At 48.8% G+C, this 26,876-nt stretch overlaps 1 protein-coding gene across 1 annotated transcript in view; it reads right to left on the bottom strand.

The window, feature by feature from the left end:
• The window catches only part of Bco1 (beta-carotene oxygenase 1), a 30,518-nt gene extending 4,546 nt beyond the window's left edge, over positions 1 to 25,972 (bottom strand). Inside the window, exons 1-8 of the mRNA XM_026393007.2 lie at positions 25,742 to 25,972; positions 23,227 to 23,355; positions 17,152 to 17,281; positions 15,313 to 15,460; positions 13,284 to 13,431; positions 10,770 to 10,993; positions 7,936 to 8,193; positions 880 to 985 (exon numbers count right to left, since the gene is read on the bottom strand). Of these exons, the coding sequence (XP_026248792.2) occupies positions 880 to 985; positions 7,936 to 8,193; positions 10,770 to 10,993; positions 13,284 to 13,431; positions 15,313 to 15,460; positions 17,152 to 17,281; positions 23,227 to 23,355; positions 25,742 to 25,805 (1,207 nt within the window). The 5' untranslated portion in view covers positions 25,806 to 25,972. The remainder of the gene's footprint in view (positions 1 to 879; positions 986 to 7,935; positions 8,194 to 10,769; positions 10,994 to 13,283; positions 13,432 to 15,312; positions 15,461 to 17,151; positions 17,282 to 23,226; positions 23,356 to 25,741) is intronic.
• Between the last annotated feature and the right edge of the window lie 904 nt (positions 25,973 to 26,876).

Raw genomic sequence — 26,876 nt, 5'->3', positions numbered from 1 at the left:
TTTTGGAAGCAGAGTAAGAAGTTTCAATGGGCAATACAAAAAATATCTGATGAATTCTATTATAATAATATGTAAAAATGATGTTTACAGAAGATTTTAATGACATGGGCAAGTATCCATATCACAAAATTAAAGGCTCATTATAGAATCATCTTAATAATGTTACAAATGAAGAGAAAAAGTTTAAAAGTACTGCTGGGGTTAGAACTGTCTTGTAATTTATATTTTATATTGTAGATTCATTATGTGAAAATTTCATTATGTCTATTGCTTTAATAATCCAAAAAATTCCATGCAGATGTGCATATCTTTAGGTATTCCCATGGGTCAAGCTGAATTTCTAAGTCTGAATGCTGAAGGGAAAGTATTTTCTTGTGACATACTCCAGGTGTTGAAGCCAACTGCTGGTGAGGAGGTAAGGTCCAGGAATAGGGGCTGCCGAGGTGACCCTCTCACCCCCTGAAGGCCTCCTGAAAGGACCCAAGGCCTTCGTGGCTCCTGCAGGCTCAGCAGGGACTAAGGACAATGGACCACTGGGATGGGAAGGAGATATCCGTCCAACCCCCAGATGAGCAACTGTGACACTTCCAAGGGACAGGCCAAGGTGAGCATGAGAAGGATGGCCGCCCACATATTTAATAAGCTGCCCACGGCTGGCCCCAAAGCAGGCCTGGGTCTAAGATTTACATCTTCATTTCTTTATGTTCCAAGAAGCAAAAGTCCCTCACAGAGCAGGTTCAAGGGTCTGCAGAAGGCCATTTACAGAAGCAGATTCTTATGCAGCCAGGCAAATTCAAGTGTTGCCAGGAGAGTCCCCAGACCCTGAGCCCGACACCCCCTCCCCCGCCCCCAGATACAGGCACGGAGGGCGCCTGTTACCTTCGTAAAGCGCTTCTGGCTGGCAGTAGACTTGGTCATCTTTCTCCTTCAGGGCTGTTGCTGTCGTAGATGCCACCTTGATTAAATTTGAGCCTACTTCGGCATTCTGAAAAGAATCATTTTTCAGAACAAAACAGGATGACGTTTTATTCAGAGCAAATCTTTCCCTCACTGGGTACACTTTAAAAATGCTTTAGCGTAAATCGACCGGCTTGGTCTCACATTAACTGTAGGAAGCAGGTATTTTATTGTTGTGATACTATTCTCAATTTAAAAATGAGGGTTAGCAGCTTGAAGTGGCTCCTCCAAGGTCACTCAGCCAGTAGGTGGTAGAACCAGGCACTGAAACCTAGGGCTCTTTTCTCCCACTCTGGGCTGCTTTATCCCTCCCAGGGAAAATTAATATGCTTATAAGAGTAAACTCTCACTTTATAAATACTGGATGATTCACCTGTAAAAGAGTGCATCAGTCATTAAAAGGTGTTTATAAAGATCATACAATAATATGAGAAATGCTTATGGTACAGCACCAGGTGAAAGTTCTGGACTAAATTGCATATGGAGCCTGAGTTCAACCATTTACACAAAATTACTGTAAAGAGACTGGGAGAGAAACCAAATATTGACAATACAGTGAGTGGTGGGTTATGGGGACCTTCCTTTCTTTCTCTGTGCTTCTCTGGATTGTCAGTACTTTGACCTGTGAAAATGTATCATTGCTGAAATGAAAACAAATGTGATATAATTATTTGGGAGAAAAAGAACTTTCAAGGCCATTCCTTAGTCTTGGGTTATGACCAGACTGCTCTGCTCAGTAACTTTCTGTCACCATTAACCCAGGAGAAGGACTTAACATGAATAAATACTTACTGAACACCTAATGTTCCCTGTTTGCCCCACTTCCTAACCATGGGGTCTTAAGCAGGTTAGTTAGCGTCTCCACAATTCTGCTTCCTTGTGTATAGTGAGGATGATAATAGTTTTGAGTTATTGTGAAGATTAAATAAGATCATCCTCACAAATGGTCTACAAGAATGCCTGATTAACTTAAGAGCTAGATAAATGCTAACTGTTTTGTTGATGATGACATCTTTGTTGTGATAGCTGTCCCCATTGTCCCTAGGGAATACAAGGTCCCCAGTGGGTGCTTACTGTAGATAGTACTGAGTCTTATGTATAGCATAGTTGATCTGATAACTGGGGCAGGTATGAAAGGATTAACAGGCAGGTAGTATATACAGTATGGATACACAGGTGACTCATGTCCTGGATAGGACAGAGCAGGAGGGCTTAAAGTTTTATAATGCTGAGAACAGCATGCAATTTAAAACTTATGAATTGTATATTTTGGAGTTTTCATTTCATATTTTTAGATCACAACTGATCATAGGTAACTGAAACTATATAAAGCAAAACCATAGGTAATGGGGGCACCACAATATGATTATTATTATTCCCATTACAATAACAATTCCTACCACTACTCCAGGGGGTGAGTACAGATTAGGCACTGGAAGACTGAGAAACAAAATCACAGATCCTTATTTTGGCTGACTTCTCATTGAAACTTTTCTCCATGTACCAATTTTCCAAAATCACTTTTTATAATGAGAACCAACCTATTTTCTGTTGGTAAGGAGGAAAAGTTCACTGCATCCTGGTAGCTGGACTGCAGGAGTGCTGAGAGATCTGTCTAGATTAACCCATCAATCTACAGAAGAGGAAAAAGGGGAATTGTCCAAAGCCACACAGGCAGAAGCAGAACTTGGGCCCAGGCTTTTGCACTGTGATTCTTCTTCTTGGAAGCAAGAGCATTGTAACAGTGGGCAAAGCAAGAGCAAAGGTCCTGAGACTGGCCAGTACTCATCCTGCAAGTCTCAGCTCAAATGTCCCCTAATAACTCCGTCTGAATCTGAATCTTCAGTGTCTCTGAAACAATTGTTCTAAGCAGTGGTTTCTCCATTATGGAGCTGATTATTTTTCTTTAATTTTTTTTGTTGTTTTTAGATATACGTGATGGTAGGATGTATTTTGACATATTATACATAGCTGTTTCCTTCTTACACTTATCTTCTCCATAAAGGTAAGGACCAGACTTTGCCTACTGCATGGCACACAGTCAGTGCACAGGAAGTAATTGCTGGAAGGAGTAAATGCATAACTCAAGCTTTTCCTTCAACTATCAAGCGGTGAAACACTTGCTTCCCAGGCTTGCTGTAAGAATTCAGTGAGATAAACGGTGTGAACAGAGTAGCCCAGTGCCTGGCACACTGGCAATAAACAGAAACTCTAAGTGCCTCCCTCACCTGTGCGCACCGGGAGCCAGTAGGAGGCCTGCCTGGTGCCTTGCCGGACACGTGACAGCCACAGGCCCCTGGGCATGTCCCAGCCTTGATTCTCAGGGAGTTGGTCCACAGAGACATCTTAAAACTCCAGCCTGAAACTGGTCAGACTGGTTGAGGAATAAACTGAATTTTTCCACACACAGCAATAACGAACATGACTCGGCTGCTTTCGGCTGCAATATGCTCAGCTTTGGAAAGAAATCACTTTCCAGCCAGAGTTCAACAAAATCCTGGAGGCCTACTTTAAAGTCCCTTAATGTGACGGAACTCCCAGGAGAATCAGTCATCTCAGGAATCCCCCACAAACCAGTTTCAGTGTGAAATCTCACTCTACAACCTTCTATGTGAATTTGAGCCCAACCTCAGCCTCGCTGGGCCTGCTTCCCCCTCTGTCAGAAGGGCTGTTGAGAGTAGGCAGCATTGCTTCCTCCTGCTCTGAGGATCATGTTTAGCATGGAATCGTAGCTGTTGAAACCTCTGGTCCAGCGTCAGACACATTGTAGTTAGTGACCTGGAGCCAGACAGACAAGCATTCAGATCCCAACACAAATCCCATGGCTGATTCATCGATTTTGGGCAAGCTACTTTCACTCTCATCTGTAGACACAGGGAGAAGCCACAGCTACTAGGGTGTGATGTGTATTAGCACAGCACTTCACAATTCCTAAAGTGTGCAAGACCCAGAGCGAGAGAATGAGCAGAGGATCACAGACCCTAACCATGAAGCAAATTGAGCAAAATATCCTCTCTCTCCTACCTGGACACATGGACCTTAACATTGTGGAACTAACTGCTGTGTCCAGGGCAGCAACCACCAGCCAAATGTGGCTCTTTAAATCAAATTTTAAAAACAGTGAAGTAGGGGCTGAGTAGGATTCTCAGTGGTAGAGTGCTTGCCTAGCCAGTGTGAGGCTCTGGGTTCAATCCTCAGCACCACATAAAAATAATAAGGGTATTGTGTCCATCTGCAACTAAAAAAAAATTTTAAAAAAATAGTGAAGTAAAATTAAACATTCTGATGTGCTCTGTCAAGTGCTCCACAGAACTCATGGCCAGTAGCCCTGTTACAGGGCAGGGAGAATGTTCCGGCTGTGATGCAGGTCCCAGTGCACAGTGCTGCTCTGGAAGGAGCTTGACTTTAGGAATCTAGGGCCCCTTGCAGCCTGAGCTGGATGAGATGGAACAGAGACAGCCAGGCCTGGCTCTGCCCTAACTGCCTGGATGCCCTGGCCAGCCCTGCCACCTTGTGGGCCCAGGTGGGTACCCCAATGGCACAGTCCACTCTTAGGGGGACAGGGGCAGGTACTGAAGCAGGTTTAGGATTCCAGGTATCCAGAGCCTGGTTGGGGTAAGAGTGGGGAGATGTCCTTCTTGGTGGGTACAACCCCTTGTGCCCTGTGTACGCCTCACCCTGTGGAGAAGGGGCCCTGCTAGAGACAGAAGGCCAGAACATGGCCCCCTTTGCCAGGGTCTAAGAGCACAAAGGGCATTTAATAGGCCTCAAGTGCAGCACGCTCCCAACAGCACAGCTTCTCTTACATCTGTCTTCATTTTTGCATTTGGAGATAAAACCCAAGTCTCCTGGTCTAGGAGTAGAAGCTGCTACTTCTGGGCCCAAAGTGCCTCCTCCAATGACAGCCTCTTGTGTGAGGATGATAAATGCTCTGAACCCACCTCCTGGAGCACACGATGCCCTTTAGGACAAGGGCAGGGCTGCGGTCCCTGTTGTCTGTACATGTCCATGGCCCTCCCTGCCACTCCTCCTCTCTGCTGAGCCCTTCCCTAGACACCTGATGCCCTACATAGACAGGCTGGGGGGGGATGCCCAGAGGCCCTAATGGCCCCACCTTCTTTTGACCTTCGCTAGCTCAAGTGCAAGAGAATCCAGGGCAATAGGGTGGTCCTGGGCCTCTAAGTACAGTGCCCTGTCGCCCATTCCATGTGGAAATCATTTTCATTTGGAGACCTTGGTTCACATTTTCATTCATTCACTCCTCATTTATTCCTTCCCGATACTGAAGAGTGAGTAGCCTCTCAGCTTGGGGACACAGTCAACAAGACATAGTCCCTGCCCTCTTGGAGCCTGTGCTTCAGTGGGAAGAGGGGACTGAGCAAGTTCCTCATGCTGGAGGTAAACGTCGAGCTCTGGGCCCGGGGGTGTGCCTGCATCTGAGGGCAGAGATGACCTGAGGCCTGAAGGATGGGGAATCCTCCAGGCCCAGAGTTTCTCTCTCCTGGCTGCACATTGGAATCCCTGGGTGCTGAGCCCAGCCAGGCCTGGGTCCCCTGGAGGTTCTGCCATAGTGGTGTGGGCGTGGGCTGGTCAAGCTTTGCAGCAGATTCCAACATGCAGCCAGGGAGATGGGACAGATCAGTGTGGCAGGAAGAGGGAACAATAATGGGCCAAGGTCCCAGAGCAGAAGGACATCTGAGAGAAGACTGCACTCCTAGGGTCACCTCTCTGATAAGACTCTGGACAGGGTTGGGCCAGAGCTGTCGGATGTGCACATGTGTGGCTATGTCCACCTGCTTCACTCTCCCATTTCCATATGCAGCAGCGGAGTGACTTGAAAGTAGAGAATACATTTTTAAAGGACAATAAATAGCAATTAAACAGCGTGACCAGAGCTACCCATCCCAGGGCTTGCTCTTCTTTGCTAATTTCAAAGCACCAGATGGCTACACAGCGTCTTTTATAAACATACCTGTTTCCCTTCTAAGCATGGTCCTGGGGAAGGGAACCATTTCCAGGGCATGATAAAAGGTTATAAAACCCTCGGTGTGGGCAGCAGGAGGAAGCGCACTACTCTTCCTGCATCATCATCCTGGGCTGAGAGTGGCCTTGTGAGTCACCCCTGTGTGGTTTGTGACACCCCCATTCTTCCTGGAAGTGGGAGACAGGCTGCTGAGCTGCACTGCGGCATCTCCAAGCCATGGGCTGTGACCGATGGGTCAATAGCCCTGAGCTAGCAGGGAGGGAGGGAGGCAATACTTTTCTGATGGGTCCCTCAGAGTCTCAGGTGCCACAGTGCCTGCAACCTCTTTTTTCTCATTTAAATGTGGCACTGGTGATGGAATGCAGGGCTTCTGAGCTGCGCCCCCAGCCCCTCCAGCTTCTTTTCAAGAGGTCAGACCTTGGTGAGCAGCAGTCCCCCTGCGGTTCAGACCTCTGCTTCACATCTTTGTATTACTGCCAACCTTTGGCTCTGTGTCGTTAGGGATGCTTCCTTCCACACCAGTTAAGAGTTGGTTAAAACAAACAATTTCATAAATTGTTAAATAGGGGTGCTATCAGACATGGTGAAACCATGGCAGAGGTACACAAATGACCACAGGTGGGGCAAGGCCAGAGTGGCAGGCAAGACCCCCTGCTCTGAAGACTGAGTAACCCTGGCGCGGCTCCTGGCTCCCTGCTCACTGTCTGGGAGTAGGCTGAACCCCTGCCCCGTGGAGCCTGCAGTGAGGCCGGGAAGGCTCCCCGGTACTGGAGGAATGAATGTTTCTAGGCCAGCAGAGCCCTAAGAGGGGTCAGGGTGACTGTCCAGGGCTCCTTCCAGGAGTGAGCTCTGCTATGGAGAACAGCAGTCACTACCACCTCGCAGCTGCAAATGTGGTCTGGAGATAGGCCGGAGCAGGCTCTGATCTTAGGTGCGCTGTTGGGACCTTGGGCACATTCCTTCACCTCAGAGCCTCTGCTTTTTCATCTGTAAGATGAGGCTGCTGGGGACTTCTCCCATGGGTCGCCCTCATCATTAACTGATGGAAGGGAAATAGAGTGCTTCGCGAAGCACCCGGCACCTGGTGTGCATTTAGTAAATGTGAACCATCAAAATGTAATTGCATTTGGCTTCACTGACATTCACTAAGTCACGAAGACAGTGAGTGCTGTGCTGTCGCCTCTTTGCGCCCAGAGCCACCGCAGTGCCACCCTAATGGAGGAGGACTACTGGCGTCGGAACAGGACTGTTGGACAGCCAGTGGTAATGAACCCTGGGCAGAGACTATTAGGTAAAAATTAAATATGATGCTGTCAAGGGATATTTAATGTCAGGGAGAGATGTTTAGATATATTAATAAGTGAAGAAAGGAGCATGCGAATTAGTATTCCCTCACAGAAGAGGGAACAAGTGTCCAGATGCCACAGCGTGGAAGGACTTTGAAAGCATGCTACTTGGGAGAAGCCAGTCAGAGAGGCTGCTCACCATGTGGTTCCATTGACACGAAAAGTCAGGAAGGCAAGTCCTTTGAGATGGACGGTAGGCTAGTGGCTGCCTGGGACTGGGGGGAGGGGAGGGGCACCAGGAGGTGATGGCTAAGGTGTGTGGGATTTCTTTTCTGGGGTGATGAAGATGTTCTAGAATGGATAATGATGATGAATGCACAACTCCATGACTACATCAAAGAAGAATGAACAGAACACTTTAAATGGGCCAATTTTTTGATATGTGAATTAAATCTCAATGAAGCTGTTAGAGTTATGTATAATCTGATTAAAACTGAGAAAGATATGTACATGTGCATCTTATGTTTGCACGTGTGTGTGTAGGTGGGGCAGACAGTACAAATATGTCCATAATGATCAAAACAAGGAAAGCATCATTTTTCTTAACAGTTCATTTTGAATTTCAATGTCAATCAAATAAGTGCCAAAGTAACTTCCTACTGGGCTTGGATCTCTCTAGGAAGAAACAGCTGCTCCCCAGCACCATACCTTGTCCACATGGAGGGGCACAGCAAACCTCCGGAGGGTGGGGACCGAGGTGAGCCTGCAGTTCTCCTCGAAGTCCTTGTTGAGGTTGGCCAGGTAGAAGAGCTGGTAGAGGCTGTTGTCCTCATAGGCGATGACATCAAACAGAATGCAGTCACCTTCCTCGTAGGCGTTGACATGGTGAAACACCACCATGGCATCTGTGTAAAACTTGGTGGGCACAGGCTTTCTGGTCCTCTGGTCAATGATGTGAATGTAAGTCTGGAAGAAGATGCCCACTGGGTGGTCAGCTCTCCCTCTGAAGCCTGGCATGGTGGAGTCCGGGGACTGACAACACCTGGCCCTACCTGGCACTAGCTCATGATCTGGAGCATTCCCCCTCCTGAGCTCTGCGTCTTCTCAGAAGTACCCGATAGGTAGAAGCACTCAATGGGCAGCGCTGTGCCTTGTTGGTTTCTGTGGCCCCATCTTTAAGATGGGAGGAGGGATGCCCTGCTGCCAGGGCCTCTGGGCAATGTCTGGGGAGGCTCCCGAGGGTGCACTGTCCCGCATTCCACAGACGAACTCCAGTGGACAGTGACCACATTGGGGAGGACCTGCCAGGTGTCAGGCTCCATCAGAAGCTGTAGTCCCTAAGATACCAAGTCCCCCATCCTATGGGTCCCCTCTCCTGGCTGGTACTGCAGGGCCCACTTCCCACCTTTGCCTGTTCCCCAGGAGGTGCTTGGCACAGCAACCCCACCTGTCCCCGGGGGCTGCAGTGAAGCGGACCCAGTGCCAGCTCCAGCCTAGGAGCTGCACCCGCTCACAGGTGCTCAGGGACACTTCCCTGGGCACTACTGGCTGGCCTCACTCTGGGTGGTAATCAGCCATATCTGTGGCCATTTGCCTAATCCAACGGGGTGTGAGTTTTTTTCTTTTGGCAGGTCTGGGCTAACCACCTCCTCCTGAGAGGAAGGGAGGTTCACTCTGGTCCTTCTTTCTTTCCCAGAACCAAGCTTCAGGTGTTAGGAGGGCTGCAAGGGAGGTAGGCTCTGATTGAGGTGGTAGTGGGCTGAGTAGGGGAGGTGAGGATAGTGGTGATGATTTTAGGCTTTCTCTCTCTCTCATGACTGCAATTCCTGAGCCAACCACTGGGATCTTGCAGGAAATTCTCTTTTAAAGTTGGGTGTGGTGGCACATATCTATAATCCAGGCTACTAGGGAGGTTGAGGCAAGAGGAACACAAGTTTGAGGCCAGCCTCAACCCTGTCTCAAAATTAAATAAAAAGGTCTGGGGATGTAGCTCAGCTCAGTGGCACAGCACCCCTGGTTTCAATTCCCAGTGTTATAAAAAAAGGAAAAAAGAAAATTCTCTTCTGAACTCATTCCAGAGCTTTCCCCAGGGCTGTCTGCTCTGACATGTGGGTTCTGACATGTGGAATCTCCCTGAGACTTTCTGAGGGCCAGGGACTCCCGAGAGGTTCAGGTTAGAGACATAGAGGACTCCCAAGCTCCTGCTGACAGGAGCTCCCAGAGGCTCCCCAGGAGACTGCTACAGGACACGCACAGCTTCAGTGGACTTCCGGTCCTTCTTATTTAAGCTTCAAATATTTGTGGAGGGGCTACTAGGTATCAGGGGCTTCTTCAGGAACCAGAGAGACAAAATAATCCCAAACTCCTTTCCCAGAGCTCCCATGCTAGTGGGGTGAAGCCCACAATAAATACCAAATCTACAACATGTCAAGGTGATGGGAGCTCCTGAAATAAAGAGAGCAGGGTGGAGGTGGAGAAAGCCCCGGACAGGGTCTACTCAGATGGGCTCAGAGAGGAAGGCCCAGAGATCAGGGGTGTCGAGCCACCACCTGGGTCAAGGGCAGGGGGCAGCCAGGTGCAGGTGGGGGAGCAGCCCATTCCATGAGAGGAAGACGATGCAAAGGCCCTGAAACAGGAACGTATCTGGCTGGTTCAAGAGCCAGGAGGGTCAGGAGGACACCAAGCAGGGAGTGAGGGCTTGGGATGGGGGTGTGTGGGGATTCCAGGATCTTATTCTGAGGAAGATGGAAAATAACTAGAAGGTTCTGAGCAGAGGAGGGACCTGAGCCACAACTTCACTCCCACAAGAACCTCAGCGCTGAGAAGGGAGAGGACAGGCCCTAAGGAGGTGGCCAGCCACAGTATTTGTATGCACATGTAAAACTGCTTGCTACTGGGACAGGAGGCTGGGAGGGAGGGGAGTGAACATGTGGCTCTAAAGTCATGTATTAGTTGACTAAATAACACTGAGAGTTACTTGATATTTTTCAAAAGTAAAGTAATAACCGAAAATAAACACAAACACATAGGTGCACACATTACCACACAGACACACCTGTTGGAGCACTCAGGCACACCTGGACTACAGATGTTTCTCCTGAAGCACGCTGGGGAGCCCTCCATCACTGCGAGCACCTGCCGTCCTCCCAGCCACACAAGGTGATGGCAGGGATGCCAGAGGAGCCGTGTTCTTGGATGATGGAGGCTGTGAGGGGCCCAACTATCCCTCAGGATGAGCTCTTGGTCCCTTTGCAGCTGGGCATGTGGGGACTGGGTTGGTGGCCTTGGTTGCGTGAGGTCAGTCTGTCTCCAGTGACTTACTGAAGTGGGGGTAGAAGGCCCAGGCCTCTTGCCCTCATTCAGGGATACTCTAAAGGACCATCGGCTTTAGAACTCTGGAAGGTTGAGGCTCCTCCCGGAGTCTGCAAGGTAGCTGCTCTTCTCCCTCCCTCCACGCAGTCTCCTTCCCCGACCCTCCTGCCAGTCAGGCTCCCTCCCAGTCTGCCCCTGCGGCAGGCAGCGACATCCCAGCCAGGCCTCACCTTGTCCTCCCTGTGGAAGGCCATGCAGGAAGCCCAGCTGACTCCCCGCATGTATGCGGTTGCCATCTTGAGAATGTCCAACCTGAAGGGCTGCTCCAGAAACACGATGTAGTTCTCGCTGATTCCAAAGCTGTGGTAATAGCTGGGGGAGAGGAGCGAACGGGAGGGGATGGAGCAGAACACCTCCGTGTGCCTCAGAGGGCTCTTCCCCTTCCTCTTGGCCTCTGCAGGAAAGCAAACCTGGAATCACACAGGCACCAGCCCAGGACAGGACCACCACACAACTGTCACCCACAGACTGATGGTTGCTAAGGAGACCAGGCGTAGGGCCTGAGAGCATCCCACTCAGGGCCCCCATGACGATGAGCTCAGGTTCTCGGGCATGAAAGCCTCTGGTCCACCAAGGGAGGCCTCCAGGCCAGGGCTCAGCATCACAGCCAGGGGCTCACCCGAGCCTCGCCTGCTTTGGCACAGTCTCTCTGGACTGTGGTCCCACTCCCTTGGCCCCACTCCCCCACGCCTTTGTGCATTGTCTGTGACTGCCTTTGCTTTCAGCTACAGTGGCCCACGCCATATGGTCCTCAAAGCCTTAAATATTTACTACTTGGCCCCTTTACAGAAAAAGTCAGCTGCTGCAGAGCAGTGCTTTTCAAACTTTAGCGCTCATGTGAATCATCTGGGGATCATGATAAAATGAGGAGTTTAACTCAGTGTGCGGGCTGGGGCCTGAGTCTGCGTTTCCATCAGGCTCCCAAGAGACGGGGGCTTTCTGGGCTGAAGCTCTGGTATTTTGCTGGGTGCCATCATTTGGCATGTATTTCCTAAGGCTTCCACAACTTTCTCCTGCACTGCCCATTACAAGACCCTGGGAAGGGACCGACTTGTGATGAGGGGCTTTTACATATACTGTGACAATCAAGCCAGGCTGTCGGATGCCCACTGCAAAGCTGAGAGACTGAGACTTGGTGACATTGCTTACCACTGTGGTCAGAGCCACAGGGTTCAGCGAGAAACATGGCCCCTTATCCTTGGCTTCCTTCTCCACCATCAGGTCGCATAGCCTCAGGGAAGGTAGAGACCAGGATGAGACAACACAGTGGTGAGGGACAAGCTGACCTCTTGTCCTGACTGGGGTTCCGGTGCCTCACCTGGTGCACCTGACACCAAAGGTGATCAGTGTTTGGTTTTCTTATTCCTCTGAAAGGATGAGTCACCCCTGGCCAAAAGGCCTCCCCACCCAGGCCCCAGGCCGGTTTATAATGAGTTACCTGCAAAGGTCCCCACCTCTCTGTGGCCACCTGTGCACACTGTAAACAGCTGGCCGGGGAGGATGTGGTGGGGCTGTGGGATGGTTCTTTTCTTCACAAAACAAATGAAGCACAATGCAAACTGAGATGACAAGCTCCTGGCCCAGGCGGCACAGATGGGGACGGCTCCCCAGGCCAGTCCCAGCTTGGAGCAGAGGGTGGCTGCTCTTGCAGTGTCTGTGCTCCTGTAAACTGTAGGCCCCAGGGTGTCACCTGATCCCCGAGCCTCACTGTCCTCCTGGGTAATATGAGGTGGCAACAGATGCCTAGATACCCCTGACTCTGGCAGTCTAGGATTCTGACTGGACCTTATAGTCCTTGAATGACATAATTAATGAGATTTTTGCTTAAAGAATACTCATTGTACCTTCTGACCCGAGGGAATCACATCTCCCAGCACAGCCTGGCAATTCTCTCAGAAATTTCTACAGGACTGTGGGGGCAGGGACCATCAGGATCACAGATGTAAACTAGTTTCCTAAACCAGAAGGTCAGGTCAAGCACCCTCAGAGTCCCACGCTGCCTTGAGTCCTGAGTGGCAGCCCTCATAAGGCCCAGTCTCCTGGGTGTGGTTCCTAGGAGGGTCCTGGACAAACACAGGCTAGAAACCTCACCCTCTTCCCCCTCAGGAACATGCAATTCCCGTTGGCCTGGGCTTTGCTCCAGAATCCCAGCCCTAAGTGGAGAAGGTCCAGAAGGCCCAGAGAATAGGGTGGGGATTTGGAGTAAATCCCAGCATAGCTGAGCTCCCTGAATAATCCTGGGAGCCTGGCTGCAGAGCTGGGGGTGAACCCTGGCCATGCGAAGATTGTCAAAAGACTTAAAACATGGATGGATGGATGGATGGATGGATGGACGGACAGACGGATAAATGGATGGATGGATGGATGGATGGATAAACTAATAAAATAGTGGAGCTTAGAGAAAAGGTTGAAATAGGACAAATGAATGGATCGGTGGTGGGTGGATGGATAAAATGATGAATTGATGAAGGAGGTTAGAATAGTGAGAGAATTCCTTTCTTCCAAAAAGAATTCCAGAAATTACTCTTTTCTTTTAAAGGAGGAATCTGAGTTTATGGTCATCTGAATGCCTTCTTGATGGGGAAAGTATCACCAAGTGCTGGGTTGTAAACAAAACCCAGCATTCCTCAGCAGGAGCTGCCCTTGGCCAGGTGGGCTTCATTACGTGCCCCAGAAGGACCTACCTGGCATCGTGGCAGGGATCTTAAATATCACATATTTTGTCTTCCCCTTGTCCACAATGGATGTGCCCATGTTGAGAACATCTCCAGCCCCATCATAATGAGGATGTGACGTTGCCAGGTTTATAGCCACATATTTACGATAATCAACCTGCAAAATAAGACAGCCTCAAGGTTTTTAAAGGGGAGAGGTTGAAATTTCTTGAACACCTGACTGATTCTATGTCCAGAGAGATGAGGGGGATTTTTGCACATCTCCAGATTGGAAAATAAGAGAATTACCTGAGTGGGTGTGGACCCTTGGATCTGATGAAACCCTGTGTTGGGAGGGGCTCCTACTGCAAAGGGGTAGAGGAGAGTTGGTGAGCCTGTGTGACTTCTGTGGCTGTGATTCCCCCCTGCGGCCTGTCCCTGCCAGGGCCCTCAGCATGCAGACAGGCTGTCTCACCGCGGGAGGCTTGAGCAAAGACTTTGGCAGAGAGACTGCAGCCTTCCAGCTAATCCTGGCCACTGCTCTGTTAACTCATTTAGATTCACCCCTTTTGCCTTCCACAGAACACAGGGCTCCGAGCCTGTCTCGCACCATTGTTCTGGGGATAGAGAGGGCATAAAGACCTTTAGTCAAAGTGAAGCTCCACTCACAGGCTGAACAACAACCCCTGCTCTGCACAGGCCACAGCTGCAGAACCATGAGATGGCCAGGACCAGCTGTCCACTCTTCCTCCCCAAGAGCAGCGCTCCCTCCAGCCCAGAGTCAGGAGGGCTCCGTCCTTTCCCGTTATTTCCTCTTTTGTGGAAAGCAGGCATCAGTTGTTAAAAGGAGCGGGACATAATTTCCCAGCTAAGAAAAGCACTCCCTTTAACAGACCGTTAAAACGCCTTGAGAAGAACCGGGGCTTTGAACAGCCAGCTGAGGAAAATCAAACCTGGGTCTATTGATTTTCACAAAAATGTTGGATTGATTCTGCCCAGGAAAGGCATCTGCTAGGACATTTATTTTTATGCCCTTGCTCTTTGCCCAAGGCCTCCCTCTGCAGGTCAATATGGGTAGGGCTGCCAGGAATCCTGGCACTCCAACAGCCATTCCAACTTCATCAAGCTCCCTAGGTGCCAAGAAGTGTGGGTTGAATTGTGTCTTCCAATAAGACACTGCAGTCCTGAACCCTGGTACTTACCAACGTGACCTCATTGGGCAATAGGGTCTTTATAGAAGTAATTAAAATGAGCTCATACTGCATTAGAGTGGGCCCTAAATCTGATGGCTTGGGAGTTTATGCAAGGTGAGAAATTTGGACTCAAAAACCTCAAGGAGATGGCTGTGTGGTGATGGAGGAGGAGACTGGAGCAACCTGCCTACAAGCTAAGGAGCACCAAGAATTGCTGGCAGCCACCAGGAGCTGGAAGAGACAGGGAAGGATCCCACCCTAGACCCCTCATAGCAAGCCTGTCCAGGAAATTCATTTTTATCAAAGGAAAACAAACTAAGGTTGAGTTAGGACCTCATAACTCATGTTATCAGAAAGCAAACTCCAAGTGGGAACACCTTGATTTCAGACCTCTGACCTCCATGACTGAGAGTAAAGCCCCTTAGTTTGTGGAATAATCATGCATTACTTAGTGATGGGGACACGCGGTATTATTTTGGGGACAGAGATAAGAAACATCAATATATTTTGTTGTTGTGTGAACATCACAGCATGTTCGAAGACAGACCAAGGTGGTTATAACATCACTAGGCAATACAATCACGGGGCCACCACCGTTTAAGTGTTCTGTGTTGACAGACACGTTGCCATGGGGCACAGGACGTGCTTTATTGCAATCACTATGGAAAATCAACACAGCCCCAGAGATGAAAGCACCATCCCTGCCCACAGGAGCTTAGAATTTAGCACCAAGCATGGCTAGGGGCGGTCCAGGATGGAATGGCACGTGAGGGGACCTCCGATGAGCTCCTGGCAGCCCACTGGGTCTCGCCAAACATGCCCCGCCCTTGCATGTGGAACTGAGGTCACTGAAGGTCTGCTGCTACCTTCTGTAGGGTCTCCAGTGTCCATGGGTCGATTTTCCTGATGTAGTTCGTCTCTGTGGTTGCGTAGAAGTCGTCTCCACACTTCATGATGTTGATCAGGCAGTTGTCTGTGAAGTCAGGGATGGTGTGGGACAAGTAGGAGAATGCTCTGGGGAAAGAAGCGTATCAGCAAGGTCACTGGCTCTGCCTACCCAGCCAGAAAGTTCTGCCCTGAGGGTTCCAGTTTTCCTATCACTTTAATGCTTAATTTCAACTTCAGGAGAAAAAGTACTGGGTCTCAATGGGTTCTTTTTTTTTTTTTTTTTTTTTAAGAGAGAGAGAAAGAGAGAGAGAGAAGAGAGAGAGAGAATTTTTTAATATTTATTTTTTAGTTTTCGGCGGACACAACATCTTTGTTTGTATGTGGTGCTTAGGATCGAACCCAGGCCACACGCATGCCAGGTAAGTGCGCTACCGCTTGAGCTACATCCCCAGCCCTCAATGGGTTCTTAAGGAATCTTGAGGACTCAGCTATCTGGTTCCCCCAAAACAATATTACAATGAGTTACAGGGAGTTCCTAGGTCACCCACTGATCCCTACTGAGCTCTCAAAAATCCACAGGTCTCTTGTGCCAGAGCCAGCAAGAGCTGGCGGGTTGTTTCCAAGTGCTTGGAGCAGCTCTACAGAAATCGCACACATGCCGTAATGGCTGTCAAAGCAGTGAATTCCTGCTTTGTCCACACTGGTTTTCTCAAATTTGGCTAGGAAATTAGTTTTTTTTTTAAAAAGGAATATAAATGAGTGTTGAGTTAGGAACTCATTACTCATTTTTATCAGAAGGCAAACTCCAAGCGGGAAGGAAGGAGACCCAGAGGGGTTCACTGGTGCAACTGGCAATCCTAGATCTAGGTCGTGCACCCTGCCGACAAGGGGTGGCAGGAGAGGCTGCCCCGCAGCTGTGGTCTTAACCCCTGCCACTCCTTTCTGGCTGGCTCCTTCCAGGCTCCACCCCATTTATAGGTGTGAGCACAGCACTTCCCTGTGCAGACAGCCGATGCCATTTCCAGAGAAGCAAAAGCAATCTTGCATCTCTGGACCAGTGTAGCCCCAGCCATTTCATGACCCCTCTTTGTCTGAAGAGTATCAGAGAGGAGATACTGACAGCTGGCCTGCTTCCCTGGCCAAGAGTTTAACAGTTGAACCTGTGATACCTACATATGCATCAGAACCTGACGATCTGAAAAGTCTCCCCCACTTTGTGGTCCACCTGCCAGTGTCCTCTCTCCTTTAAGCATCCTTTCAGACTTGACACCTGTGCAAGCAAAAACTAATCTAGATTTCCTCTGCCTTTGTACACAAAATGAAGCACTTATCAAGATGTCTTGGAAATGTTCCCATCTAGAGTGTCCTCCTTCCTCTTCACTTCAGCATGGTGCTTTCTCGTACAGTTTCAATGTTATTGACTTAACCGCTCCTCTGTTGATGAGCACTGGGGTTGTTTTCAGTTTCTCATTATAACAAATGACGTAGCCGTGAATAACCTTGTTTGTACATTTGTCACTTCAGACATGAGCAAGTGTATCCCTTGACCAGAGGGAATGTGCATTTGTAACCTTGACAGATGGTTCCTAACTGCTCTTTCCCCAGTCACGCGGGAGAGTACCTAACAATTTGTCAAATGCTTTCTGCCTTTCTTGCTACCAGTGATCAAGAATTACCAGCAACTATGGTCAAAAGGCCAGCCCTGTGGAGTTTTTATCCACCCTAAAGAAAACCATCAGAGGGGAAGTACTGGTTGTTTGGACCATGCAGGGCATCAAAGAGCATGAAATTCAGTCAGATTCTAAATGGGCAGTTACTTGGAAAAGATGTTTTTGCAGGGGTCCGGGTAGGCCATTGTTCCAAACTCCGACACCACGATCCTGTTGGCCTCGATATTGGCGTTGTAGGTGTCACTTCTCAGGTATTTGCTCCTGTAATGGACCTCACCTGAAAGAGAAGAACCAGATTAGTCCCTGGTTGGCACGTATGGGGCTTTACAATCTCTGTCCTCCATTCTGGGGGCTTTATGAAGGAAGGGGGAGGTCAGCTCACCAAGACGGTTTCCTTTCATGCAGGAGCCGCCATCACCAGCACCCGGGGTCCAGTTTCACGCACAATCCGTCCACTTGAGACTCACAACAGTGAGACATGCTCAGTCTGTCTGTCTCAGCTCCATTTCCATATGAGGGAGCTGAGCTCAGAGACGCGCCATTGCCTGGCCCAGCACTGTCTGGCTGGGTACCATCCCTTCCGCCATGTTGGTGTACCCCCAGAGGTGGCACAGGCTTGGAGGACTGGCCTAAAGGCTGCATTTCCCTGTTGGGAGTCCTGCCTTTAGAAGGCTGGGTGGACAACTGCCGCCTCCTGGAGTAACACGGATATCTACCAGGGGCCACCTAACCTTCTGCTCTGTATATGGAGGGTGGGAGCTGTGCTGACTGGGTGGCCCTTCCAGACCCTAGGGCAGCTCTATGTCACTGCACAAAAGCAGGGAGCAGGTCCCTTCATCAGGACCAACATGAAAACAGCAGATGATTCTAGACCTTATGGGTTTCCTATAGCTATACAACTTGTCACAAAATTTATGACCTAAAACAACAAACACCATCTTACAACTCTGAGAGATATGGTCTGAAATGGGTCTTTCAGAGCCAACTCATGGTGTCCATGGGGCTAATTCCTTCTTGGGCTCTGAAGGAAAAATCTGCTCCTTGCTTGTTCTAGCTTCCGGAGCTGCCTGCATTCCTTGGCTTATGGCCACTTTACTCCAACACCTTTCTATCATCTTCGACTCTGATCCTCCTGTTTTACTTCTTTTTGGTACATGGTATTGAACTCAGGGGTGAATCACCACTGAGCCACATCTCCAACCCTTTTCTGGATTTTATTTAGAGACAGGGTCTCACTGAGTTGCTTAGGGCCTTGCTGAATTGCTAAGGCTGGCTTTGAACTCATGATCCTCCTGCCTCAGCCTCTCAAGCTGCTGGGATTACAGGAATATTCCGTCATGCCCAGCCCTGCCTTCCTTTATAAGGACCCTGTGATTATGTTAGGCCACCTAGATAACCCAGGGAAACCTCCCATCCAAGATCCTTAACCTAAGTACATCTGCAAAGTCTTTTGCCATGTAGAGAAACTGGACATATTCTCAGGTTCCTTTTGGGGAGAAAGGAGGGGAGAGAGAGCTCAAATCCAGCTGGGAATGCTCAGGAGAGGCATCATTACCCCAGAGAGTCTATCTCATGCTAGTCAGAATGGCAATTATCAAGAATATAAGCAATATTAAATGTTGGCAAGGATGTGGAGGGAAAGGTACACTCATCCATTATTGGTGGGACTGCAAATTGGTTGCAACCACTCTGGAAAGCAGTATGGAGATTCCTTAGAAAACTTGGAATGGAACTACCATTTGACCCAGCTATACCACTCCTCGTCTATACCAAAGGACTTAAAATCAGCATATTATAGTAACACAGCCACATCAATGTTCAGAGCAGCTCAATTCATAATAATTAAATTGTGGAAGCAACCCAGATACTCTTCAATAGATAAATGGATAAAGAAAGTGTGGTATATATGCACAATGGAATATTACTCAGCATTAAAAGAGAATAAAACTATGGCATTTGCAGGTCAATGGATGGAGTTGGAGAATATCATGCTAAGTGAAGTAAGCCAATCCTCCAAAACCAAAGGCTGAATGTTCTCTCTGATAAGTGGATGCTGATCCATAATGGGGGAGAACATGGGAAAAATGGAGGAACTGTGATTGGTCAACGGGGAGGGAGGGTGGGGAGGGGGTATAGGGGCAGGAAAGATGGTGGGATGAGATGGACATCATTACCGTAGGTCATGTATGACTGCACATATGGTGCGATGCTACATTATGTACAATCAGAGAAATAAAAAGTTGTGCAGCAATTGTGTGCAATGAATCAAAATGCCTTCTGCTGTCATATATACCTAATTAAAATGAATAAAAAAATTTCTTACCAAAGGAAATACAAAAGGCTTGGGTACTCATAGCCCTGCAGACCTATTTCTCAGCTCTTAAAATTGAGGCACAGAAAGGTTAAGTACACTGCCTTAAGCCACATATTTAGTGAGCACTCATGGATTTGAAGCCCCATAACAGGCATTGAAAACTGACTCTCCTAACCAAGATCCTGCCACAGCAGCACAACAGGTTTGACTATATTGCCTGATCCTCGATGCTAAAAATACCTGTAGAAATGTGTTTCCATGACTGAACAGCTTGATGACATCGCACAAGCTGAGCATACCCACATAGCTACACGCTGGCCAGGAAGAGGACAGAAGCAGTGCCCTAGAAACCTCCTGGGAGCCATTCAGTCACTAACCCCCACCCCAGGGTAACCACTCCCTGGACTTGTAACAGCATCCTTGGTTTCCTCTTCAGCGTCGTGTTCTTGACCATCCCCCAGGACTGAGTGTGAACGTCAGTGGTAATGCCTCCCACTGTGCACTGGAGGGAGGTAATGACAATAATAGTGACGGACTCTGTACTAGTGACATGATCCATAATAAAACTGGAGGAGACTATGGAAGACTGTCCAATTCCTTCCCTGGTTTAACTGGAGTTTCTTGACCAGGAGGCTAACTGTGTGTCCTCAAGGGACAAATATTCCTCTATCCTTTTGTCAAACATCCTTTTGGAGGTGGCCACTGTGTGAGCAAGTGTCATGGGGCTGTTTCAGTTGTGGGAAGACCTGGGGAGGAACAGTTGGGAGCCTGGGCTCTGGGGCTGACAGGGCTGTCCCAACACCTTAGGGAACCAGGAATGGGGATTCAGTAAATGGGAACAGCCAAATTCCCCACCCTGAAAGAGACTCAGCTGCCCATGTGCTAATCCACACTCCCCCATAGACCAGCCACACACCTGGTCTTGGTCAGAAGCAAGCCTTAGTCTTCTCCATGCTGACATGAGGATCATGATGTTTCTTATACTTGCAGAATCTAAGGCCTGTACAGCACATAGTAGGTGCTCAAAAAAAGTGACAGTACCAAGATGCTATAGACAGAGTGGTCAAGGCTTTGATTCTGGGGCTTGTCCCCATCCAAGCTGTGGCAGGTACTGTCTCTGAGTGTATTTCCTCCAGTGAAAGCTGGGGATTCCAGAGTTCTCTGGGCCTCGTTGGTTGTTTACATGAAGTAAGATGAGCAAAGTCTCTGGCTCCAAGACACACTGTGTGAGTCGAGGGCTGCTGAAACTCTGGCAGGTCCGGGAGATCCTGGAGGTGGGAGGCCACACCCTCATCCCCAGCTGTGTACTGCCTAGAGCAGACCTGCATTAGGCCAGCCTGGCCTGTGCTGGCCACTCTCTGCAGAGTGCGCCACCCCTAGTGCATTGGCTGAGGCTCTTTGGGACTCATGGATGCTTGGCCCACAAGACTGGATTCTTTTCACTTGAAATGTAAACTCCCAGTCCAGGCCACCCATGTCCTATAAACATCCAGCAGCAGAGCGGGGAGCTCAGGGGCCAGGGGTCACAATGTGTCTCTGGAACTGCTCAAGGCTGACCCTGTACTTCGGGGCTGAGAATAAAGAAGGGGCCTCTGTGTGTCCCCACCCCCTGCTCTGGAGCATCCAATTAGCCACATTCCTTCCGTAGAACACAGTAAGCACACATGTCCTGCCTGGGATCTTTAGCAGCTGGGTCACGCCTGATATTTTGGGGGGCAGAGCAGACATATGCGTGTGTATGTGCACACACACACACACACACACACACACACACACACACATACTCTTTTCACTATTCTAATCCTGGTGGGACAACTTTCCTTCTTGGATAATCAGTAACTGTCATTGCTAGAGGAGACCTGGAGTCACTCACTCCTTAAATGTTTAGACACAAAGCCCTTTATATTTTGAAGTGATTTTAGACGTAGAGGAAGGAATGTTTTTACACATCCGTCACCTAGACCCACCCCCACGCCCCACCTCTGTCCCTTTTGTCCAGTTTTTGCTGTTTTTTATTTTATTTTATTTTTTGTGGTGCTGGGGATTGAACCCAGGGCCTTGTGCCTGAGAGGCAAGCACTCCACCAGCTGAGCTGCATCCCCAGTCCTCTTTGTTGTTTTTTAAGGCATTCGCTTCTTCTGGTCTCTGCTGAAGGCCACAAGCCATTTTACGGCCTTTTCCCTCTCCAGTCTCAGAATCCTCTCCCACTGTGTGGCTCCATATGGCACTTCTCTGCTGCAGGGAATCCCCTGGTGCTTCTAAACACTGGCAGAGGCTGTGCCCCAGCTCATAGCACTTCTCATTAACCTGGTCCTGGGAGCCTGGAAAGCCTACTGTCTACCAAGAGGGGCTTGGGGTCACTTGGACAATGTGTTAGGAACACCAATGCTCTGCCCTTACCCTTTGAGATCATGATTCACTCAAGCCCTGGGTGACACTGGCTCTCAGGATTTACATCCCAGGGTAGTCTGAGGAAGGAGGTATACAAAGGCCTTTTGAGAAATCCTGGCTCTGTGTTATCTGCACATCAGAGACCCCTGATCTCCCTGTGTGGGCTCTCTTCTGAACTAGGCATAGTAGTGAACTTAACCTATGTTCCCACTGTTAGATCATGGGGAGCCACTGAGAGTTCTAGAGGAGAGGAGGGAGGAGGCTAGGCTGTGCCATGCCAATGCTGGCCATCTGGCAGCAGTGGGAGGGAAGGGGAATGGGGGTGACTGGTGGAGTGGGATAGAGCAGAACTGTACAGTGGCTAGGACTTGAGATTTTGATTTTGGAAAGCATAGGGCTTAAACTTGACCTCTACCACCTTTTGCCATGTGCATTTGGGCCAGTGTTAGGTGCTTCCTCAACATTTCATGATAATTCTAATTGCTACAAATTCTAACAATCACAACAGCTGTCTAGGGGAGGATGATTTTCCCAACGAGGAAGCCGAGGCTCAGGGACCACAGTTCACCCATGCTGGAATGCAGGGGCTGAAGTCTCGCCATGCCTGGGCAGTTGGGCACAGACTTGCCTTCTCTGTGACATGCTATAGTCTTATGCAACCAGCCAGGACTTCTTTAAGAACTTGTCTCATGAGAGCCACCAAAGTGACAAACCAGCTTGGTGGCCAATAGCCAAGGATTCACAGTGCATGTCTTAAGCCAGACACCTGTCATTGTCCTGGTAGGGTTCTGCTCCGAGGTATATTTGATTCAGTGCTCAAGCGGCCTGGCAGGTCCCTGCCCGTTGAGAAGGACGCTCAGCTTTGCTCTTCAGCAAAGCTTCATATTTTGATTTGATGCATATTTGAATCCAAAGATGCTTCATATTTTGATTTGATGTATATCTGAATCCAAAGCCTGCAATCTTCCATGCGCCCTGGCCCACCTTATTGAAAATGCATCTTATTTTGCAAGATGAACTGAGGGAGAACCCTGGACACCCTTCCAGAGAGTCTTGTGCTTGCTGTGGACAGAATAATGCCCCACCCCAACATGTTCACACCCTGGTCCCTGGAACCTGTAAATCTGTACCTGACATGGTAAAAGGGACTTTGTGGGTATAATTAAGTGAAAGATTTGGGGATGGGAGATGATCCTGGATTATCCAGGTGACCAGCATCATCACAAGGGAGTTTGTGACAGTGGAGAGAGGGCAAGGGGTATGAGGTAGTGGCGGGCTACAAGATTCTGGGCTGCTGGCTTTGAAGAAAGCGAGGGAGCCACGAGCCCAAAATGCAGGCAGCTTCCAGAAGCTAGAGAAGGAAAGAAAATGGATTCTGCTCTAGGGTCTCCAGAAGAAATGCAACCCTGTCAACACCTTGATTTTAGCCATTTCCAACTCCTGACCTCTGTAACTGAAAGAGAATAAACCTATGTCTCAGGCCACGAATGCAGCGGTGGCAGCTGCAGCACTCTCACCGTCTCTGATGGTGAAGCTGTGGAGTAAGGCCAAGCCGTCAAACCAGTGGTTGTATCTGCTCTCCCCCACCGTGTGCATGCCAGGCCCGTTGCGAAGCAGGGTCCCCTGAAGCCATGCTGGAATCCTGCCTGTTGAAGAAAGAATGTGGAGTTGCCAGAGAGAGGAAGGGGGATTGGGCAGCCCCACCCCAATCATTGCACCTACTTGTTTATTCCACAGATACTTCTAGAAAGTGCCTGGTATTTTGCTAGCACTGAAGTTACCAAGATAAATAGACATGGTCCCTGCCTTCAAGTTGCTCATTGTCCGTGGAGGAGACAGAAGAGGAGACACACAACATATTCTATGATAGGCAAGATTTTAGGCCCAGCAAAGTTTGCTGCATGGAACAGAACCTCCTCTGGGGGGGTGTCGAGAGCAGGAATGAGCAAGGGCTTCCTGGAGGAGGCAACCTAGCAGTCTTGAGGGAGAGTGTTTGCCTTACAAAGGCACAAGAAAGAACATCCTAGAGCTGTGCCATCCAACATGGCAGACGGCAACCCCGTGTGGTGATTAAGCATGTAAGTGTGGCCAGTGAGAACTGAGATGTGCTGTAAGGGTAAAACACACACTGGATGTCGAAGACAGTGTGAAAAAAAATCATCTCACTTGCTATTTTTGCATATGATTTCATATGGAACTGATAATATTTTGGATATGTGTTAAATACACTATCAAAATTAATTTCACTAGTTTCCTTTTACTTTTTTGAACGTGTCTACTAGAAAATTTAAAAGTACCAGGGCGGCATACACCATATTCTGTTGGACAGTGAGCACTGCTCTAAGATAGGGTACTGCGGCAGACTCGGCCAGTCCCCCACACAGGTCCCTTTGCATTCCTAGCTCCCTGAGGGCTGCTTTCTGTTTTAGTGAACATCTAGGTGAAGCCACAGCCTCAGCATGGCCTCCCGGGCAGGGATCCCCCACAGGCACAAACTCGGGTTGTCCATCACCAGCAGTGTCCAGCTGATTGGGCTCCACCCAGGGCTCCAGGTCTGCACAAAGAATCAGAAGCCCTGTTTTCTGCTGGCTGCCTGGCCTCGGACAACTCACTGTCCTCTCCCATCTCAGTTTCCCCATCTGTGAAGAAGGGGGGCTTGAGCTAGAGCACAGGTCCTTCTGCTAGAAGCACCAGGCGGCTTGTGAAGATGCAGACGCTGGCTCCACCCCACACCATCGGGTCCAGTTGGGCTGGGGGAGCCCAAGATTCTGTGCTGCTGCCAAATGTCCAGGAGGTGGTGACCACACAGGTCTCCCAACCCTGCTTTGGAAACTGCTGCTCTAGAGGATCTCTGGAGTCTGTTCAGCATCTCAGGTTCTAAGATTCTTATTTTATAAAATTTCCAAGGATTCCATGCAGTCATGGGTCATGAGTTGTAAGGGGAGGTACAGTGACATGGCAAGAAGTTCTGGATCCTAGCATACAAAGGTTAGGGTCACAGGCTCTCTTCTTATATACAGAAAATTAACAGTAAATGTTTATTTGTGTATTAAAATTTTATATTTTTCAAACATAATATTATGTTTATTTATATTTCTCAAATATAAAATATCTATGTCTTATAAAAGGGAAATAGACCCAAATGTTTCCTTCTATGTCCTAATTTGCACTTACAAATTATACATATAATTTAATACTTACACACACAGAATAGCATCATACATTGAATATTATCTTTGTAATCATGAAAAATAGGCATAAGAGCAGATTTTTTTCTTTTGAAAGACTTCTAAGGCAATTCTGCAGTCGGAAAAAATCCCAGTGGACTTTCCATCCACGATCCATCTGTGGGGAGACAGAAGCGCCAGGTGCCCAGGCTGCCCCAGCAGCTGTTTTCTGAACTGAGGGACTGCTATTACAGGGACCTGAGAGCTCAGAACCAGCAACAGCCCTTCAGAGTCTAGATAGGATGGTCCCAGGAAAGAGGCAACCCACAAGAGGAGAGAGCGAGAGAAATGGCAGAGGGAAAAAATGAGACTCAAATCTGGCTAAGAGTGGTTCTTGACAGGGACTCTCTACGTCTCTTATTGGATCTGCAGGTGTCCACAGGCTGAAGCCATACCTGTGGGCACTTGAGAACAGCTCATGTCAGGCTGCCATGCCCTCCACATTGGCGTGTGCATGGGCAGGAGCTCGCACATGCTTATTTGCTTTATAAAATCAGTTTAGGATGCACACATTGCAAAACAGCATGCACTCAGAATAGCTGCATTTGCAGTCTGATGCCCTTGCGTAGGAGGAACCGGGGCATTCCCAACACCCCTTTCCTGGAAATAGCGAGAAGGACTCTCTCTATCCCTGGAAATGGACTTAAAATGTGTAAAAGCACACCCAGATCATCAGAGAGAATATGTCTGGATTATGGGCCATTTTGCCCCTACAGAATATCTCCCAGACTTTCCAAAACTAATTCACATTAAAGAAAACAGATGTCCATCTAAGCAGAGTCAGCAGATGGTACAAAATGCTCACCTGTCACTTTGGCCTTCAGGGGCTCCAGCTGTTCCTTCTTATTCTTGCCAAATATCAAATCCATCCTGCTGGCTGCAGAGCGAGGATGCACAGGGAACGGGTTTCTGTGCACCCAGGAGCTGCTGCTCCTCCTCCCGCTTTGCCTTCAGGTCTTCCCTCCCCGCGGGTCTTTACATCAGGGTGGGTCCTGAAGCCACCCTCTCTCCCGCTTCGCTTCGTCTCCCTCTGAAGGCCTGGTGTCTCTGCTCTCACAGGGGAAGCTGCCGTGCTGGGGTTATTTATAAGATGTTCGGTCAAAGGTCAATTCCCAAGCCATGTGCCATGGCTAATCTTTAATCCTGTTAGTGTGTCCCCGACTCTCCCTCTCCCCTTTCACTTCTGGCTTATCCCAGGAAAGCTCCTTTCTGAATGGTGGAGAGAAAGCAGGGCATTCTGCTTAGTTAGTTGGCTGAAGTAATCTATCCCGAGTGCTGGAGGTGTTTATGATCAGAACAGAAAGGGACTGTGAGGACCAGCAAAGGCGCCTGAGGACACTGGTCACGCGCACGCCTGCTGCCCCATGGGAAGAGCCTTCTGCAGAGTTGGGGAAGGGAGTTTTGGGCTTTGTTTTTAAAAAGGAGCCCTGATGCTCCCCCAGGACAAATCGTTTAAAAAGCAACTTAATTCATTATTATTATTTTTTTTTTTTTGCAAGAAGGAAAGATAAAAACGTGTCACATACCTGTTTAAAACATAAGTCCAGGGAACCAGAGACTTCTTGGGAACTGAAGAATAGTTAAAAAACCAGCTTCCTGGCCCCTCAGGAGGGCAAAGAGTGACTGCATCCGACTCTCGAGTTTCCCAATACTCACGGATCTGGACGTGATGCCATTGCCTTGCGTCTACATTGAAGTTTCTGTGAGCATCAGGCGAAGAGAATGAACTCATAACTCGCATTGCTTGGGGAACAGCCATTCCCTATGGGTAGAGAGAAAAAGGCTGTGGTGTACCTGATTTAATCATCGCATAGCGTGTGCACGTGTTGAGACCTCCCATGGAACCCCGTTCACATGCAATTTTTATGTTTGATATATCAGTTAAAAATACGTTTAATTAAAATAAAATAAAATTGTTTGAAGAGAAAGAAAAGGCTCAG

This window comes from Urocitellus parryii, chromosome 15 (genome assembly GCF_045843805.1).
Source record: "Urocitellus parryii isolate mUroPar1 chromosome 15, mUroPar1.hap1, whole genome shotgun sequence".
NCBI classification, from domain to species: domain Eukaryota; kingdom Metazoa; phylum Chordata; class Mammalia; order Rodentia; family Sciuridae; genus Urocitellus; species Urocitellus parryii.
Note: the sequence above shows the minus strand (reverse complement) of the source record. Positions and strands in the feature narration are given on the sequence as shown.